Source organism: Galeopterus variegatus, unplaced genomic scaffold, assembly GCF_000696425.1.
Source record: "Galeopterus variegatus unplaced genomic scaffold, G_variegatus-3.0.2 Scaffold679, whole genome shotgun sequence".
NCBI classification, from domain to species: domain Eukaryota; kingdom Metazoa; phylum Chordata; class Mammalia; order Dermoptera; family Cynocephalidae; genus Galeopterus; species Galeopterus variegatus.
This window is the reverse complement of record NW_007726790.1, coordinates 642166-647209: the sequence shown is the minus strand read 5'-3', so window position 1 is coordinate 647209 and position 5044 is coordinate 642166. Positions and strand designations below refer to the sequence as shown.

The window sequence follows — 5044 nt, the reverse complement described above, 5'->3', positions numbered from 1 at the left end:
TTTATAAATCTTTATATTGATAAGTATTTCAGAGAAAATACATAAAACACAGATAAGTTATGTTAAATTTGTCAAAATGTTGATACAAAAGCCAATATTAGGAAGTGATCCATACCCAGAATTTAAGGTAGGTACGGGTTGGAGCAGCAGTTTGAAAATATCAGTGTGTTACACACTCTCTGAAAGTATCTATAATCTAGTGCTGTCTTCAGAAATTGTTTTTTATATAAATCTAAGTAGTATCAGAGAAAACTTCTATATTTAATCAAAAGGGCCAAAACCAGAAAAAAATAAATGATTTCAAGTCACAGCATAAGAGAGTTTTTTTTTCCCCTCATGAGTAAGTTATTAAACATTTGAAGATTTCCTGAAAACCTCCTCAAATTATGAGATAGAAAGATTTTATTTCAGATGTACATATTTGAGGAAGACATAAGTTTTCCCCACATTGAGGTTGTTACTTAGAACCAACTCAAAATCTCTATAGAAGGAGTCATTAATAATCAAGGTGTCTTTTTGAAGAAGAGCATTTTCAGGACATGGTCACGAATTTGTTTGGTCTTCACTCCATAGACAATAGGATTGAGGAAAGGCGGGACTAGCAGGTAAAGGTCTGACAAGAGGATATGGACATATCGCGGGATGTGGGAACCAAACCTGTGTGTGAAGAAGGAGAAGAAGGCCAGGAGGTAGAACTGGAGGAAGACACAGATGTGGGCGATGCAGGTATTGAAGGCCTTGAATCGTGCCTCCTTCTGGGGCAATCGAAAGACTGTGATAAAGATTTGAGCATAGGACAAAGTAATAAAGATGATGTCAAACCCAAGGATGGTGAAGGCAACAAATAGACCATATATCTTGTTGACTCGAATATCTTCAGCAGCCAATTTCACAATGGCCATGTGCTCACAATAAGAGTGGGAGATGATTGTAGTTCGGAAGAGTTTAAGACGGCATTTGATAAGCAAAAGGGAAGGTACTACAAGGATGGCAGCCCTTAGTGTCACCCCGAGTCCAATATGAGTCAAGAGTTGATGGGAGAAGATGGCGGCATGTCTCAAGGGGTCACAGATGGCCACGTAGCGATCTAGGGCCATGGCCAGGAGGATGCCTGACTCCATTGCCTGGAATGTGTGAATAAGCCCCATCTGCAGTAAGCAGGTATCAAAAGAAATCTCTGGCAAATGAAACCAAAAGATGCCTAGCATTTTAGGAAGAATGCAGGTGCTAAGGGCAATGTCTGTCGTTGCCAACATAGATAACAAAATGTACATGGGTATATGGAGGCTGTTTTCATATATGATTATAATTAAAATTAGGGAATTCCCCATAACAGCAATGAGATACATAGCACAGAATGGAATCCCAATCCAGCACTGCACTGATTCTAGGCCGGGAATCCCAATTAGTGTAAATACAGAGGGCAAGAAGACTGAACCATTGAATGTGATCATGGTGATTTGGTCAGTAGAATCAAGCGGTGTTGCATCTTCTATTCCCTGTGATGACATCAGGAATTAAAAATGAGAAGTTATTATTTTATTTTAGCAATACCTTAGTTCTATAGGTAGCATCTTATCTTATATTTTCTATCCCAACAACTTCCTTGTGATTTTCTATCTCCTTTCTCAAAGTCATGGAAAGACCAATCATCAGGTTTCATGTTTCTTTGTGCGTTAGTCATTTTCAATGAACAGATTGAATGGACAAGATGAAATATTACCTGGCCTATGACTACAGGACCAGATACCCTTTATTTGTTGTTTGTTATTCGTCCTGTGTGCGTTTTATGTAACCTGCGAAATGGAATTGGGGAAAAAATTATTTAATAAAATGTGAAGATTTTCCAGAAGGAGACAGTACCTGTGCTGGACATGTAGTGTTCACAGTGGTGGTAGAACATTTAATTTGATCAATGTAGAGTTTGGCTGGAGTATTTTTCAGTTTTGCAACTCATAGTTGGTTTTGTGAAGTTAATGTCTTCACAGTCTGTTCTTGCTCTCATAGAATCTCACAGAATATTTTTAACCTAGTTTTTCAAACATTTAGTGTCTTCCAAAATCCAACTATACATCTTACATCTTGTCCTACTTATTCTCTGAGAAAATAAATTTATTGTTTTTTAAGTCACGGGTCTTTTCCTCAGCAGTTTCTCTCAGTCCTTGTTCTCACTTTCCATGTCCTGCTATGTGCGCATCCCTTGTATCTAATATCAACTGGAATCTATAGTCCCTGGCATTTTCTCTCCCAGCCATAACCATTATTTCCTTCCTAAGCCTGAATTGTCATTTCTGCTCAACCATTTGAAATAACATTGAACTCTCTACTAAATATAATTTTGTCTTTACTTACAGCTTCATTCATGTTCAATTCACTCAAACTACAATTATTTCTGTAGAGCTGAACATTTTCTTCTGTACATGGTTTTCCATGGGACTATTTTATGCCAGACCTGAATCTTATCTCTGTTACAGTGCAGAGTGGCTCTTCCTATTTATCTTCCAAAGCTAAAGTGTTGTTCCCTGCCTGCTGACTGTTTCTAACTTGTATGTATCTTTTCTTCAAGAAAATATTTTCACTCCTGAATATTACAAAATTGAATAATTTAAAATTTTTATTTATTTTCTTTTAGTAATTGAAAAACATTCTCTGAAAAGTAGAGTATAATATAAATAGACAAAGAGTGTGAGGATGGTCTAAAATAACAGTTTGGTGACTAAAATAAATATCTCACAATTATGACCTCCCCATCATGCTGCAAGATTTTTTTCCTCCTGGATAAACTTAGATTGTATCTGGCATATGAAAGGGTTTCTATAAGTCAATCGAGGTCAATTAAAAGAACCTTAATTATTTCCTTTTCAAAAACCTATCCAACACTGTGCAGGGCTTTTTTCCTGTCTCAGGAACTCTTCTTTTAAGCTAATACACAATATGTTAAACCAGATATTCCTCACAACACAGGCTCGCATTACTACAAACAAATTAGATGTTTATTTGCTAGTGATTTTGTCCAACAAAAAATTATTAACTATTAACTATATTCCAAGTATTTTTGAAGCAAAGGAAAAAAATATAAATTTATCATTTCTGTATTTATGAAGTATCTCTATTTTTCAGGGTGCTTGAAATTGAAAAAAAATACCATCTACCATTTATCAAAAATGTGTTAAATATCATTCGCCTCCTAAAATCTTTAATAATTTTTGAATATTTTACCTTCCTTACCTTATGATATTACATCATTACCTTATTTGAGAATCTAAGACTTCTTATAGGTATATCTCTCAGAATCCAAATTATTTGTAATATTAACCCAGAATGAACAAATGAAACAAATTTGTATCCTCTAAGATTTTATAATTGTAATTTAGAAAGGGTTATAAAATACATATTAGCAGGTAACTAAATACAGCCAGGTTGATCCTACAAAACACTAAAATTTTAAGTCAGTGTGAACTGTTTAGATTCTGATAGAAATGACACCCATTTCACCTCGTTAATTCACCAAGTAGGTAAAGTGCATGTTGTATAGTTCATGCTTATTATGTGCTATCTGTCTGATTTATGTTCACTTTTCCAACAGGATATCATCTATGTATTAGCCAGCAATCTCTATGATGTGGCTCAAAAATGTATACTACTGCCTTTATCAAGAACAGAAATTTAGGAAATTTAACATGGCCATGTGAGTAATCGTTGACCTGGAGAATTTTGGAAAGGTAATATACAAATTGAAGTTCTGCTGAAGTACATATTGTGAGCAATGAGAGGATGAAGAGAAAAATGAAAAGAATATTCTGCTAGGGCAGGGTTTCTCACTCTCAGCACAATCGACATCGGAGGCCAGATAGATTCTTTGCTGTTGCTGTAGGCAATATGAGGATGAAGAGAAAAATGAAAAGAATATTCTGCTAGGGCAGGGTTTCTCACTCTCAGCACATTCGACATCGGAGGCCAGATAGATTCTTTGCTGTTGCTGTAGGCAATACCACCTGTACTGTAAGAGGCTTAGCAGGATCCCTGTTTCCTACTCTTTTGATGACAGTAGCACATCAGACATTGGCAACAATTGTTTTAGGTTTTCATATTTGGGGGGGAGCCCCTAATTTAATGAGGATTAATGAATTTATGTATCTTTAATCAAATTGGGCAGAACAATACGGGCTATCCAGAGTCATAATTCTTTAGTAGGTATTAGCCAAATAAAGGAGATAGACAATGGCATTCAAAGAACAGAAAATAGTTTGTATAAAATTACAGAAGAATGTAATATATGCTGGGATTGCTAATTGATAATTGTTTTATCATATAAATTGGTTTGTAAGCAGAAATGGTATGAGTTTAAGCTATTCAAAAGGGAAGAAGACCAAATGCGAAGTTCCTATTTTAAGTTGAGTAATTTAGAATTTCTTTGTGATGGGACAAACATTTTGCCTTTTAAATATTCAATCTGCTGGCAACTCAGTCAATGACTTGAACAGCATGAAAGCTAGAGGCAGTGAGTTCCTGTTAAAAACTATTTGTGACAGATGTGATATTAGGAAGTGATGTGACAATAGTGAATCCATAGCAAGTTAATTCCATTTGTTTACAAAATTAAGGCCCAATTGAAGGGAAATAAAATCTGTTGGTCTCACTGACTTTATGTAGGAGAAACTGAGATACATAAAACTAAAATTTTTTGGATTGAAAATTACTGAAATGTATGACCAAAAGCAAACTGCATTAAGGACAAAGGGAAGCTTTCTTAAGCCGTTTATAAAACTGAGCCAGGGGAAACAATCTGAACATTTGGGTCTTCCTTGTATGAATAACCTACACCATCAGTGATACCGACAACGCCAGTTCTGACAGGGTAATTCCCAGCACCTCAAAGTTTTAAGGGATTAAGAGTTCTAAACTCACACTCCATACCAGGGCTTATCCACACCACCTACGATATCATGGATTTCATCATTCCACACCATCTCTGACATTTGTCATTGAGCTATGTCTAAATCCCTCCAGTGACAGAAAACTCTCTTTTTTTGCTGAGACAGTC

The 5044-nt window shown here is 35.7% G+C and overlaps 1 protein-coding gene across 1 annotated transcript; it reads right to left on the bottom strand.

The window, feature by feature from the left end:
• Nucleotides 1-503: 503 nt before the first annotated feature.
• On the bottom strand, nucleotides 504-1454 carry LOC103589368 (olfactory receptor 52A5). Its single transcript, XM_008571321.1, has one exon. The coding sequence runs from the start codon at nucleotides 1452-1454 to the stop codon at nucleotides 504-506; it is 951 nt and encodes a 316-aa protein (XP_008569543.1).
• Nucleotides 1455-5044: the final 3590 nt, after the last annotated feature.

Excerpts from the sequence above, each read along its gene's own strand:
- LOC103589368 (XM_008571321.1), bottom strand. The coding sequence starts at position 1,454 with ATGATCACATTCAATGGTTCAGTCTTCTTGCCCTCTGTATTTACACTA.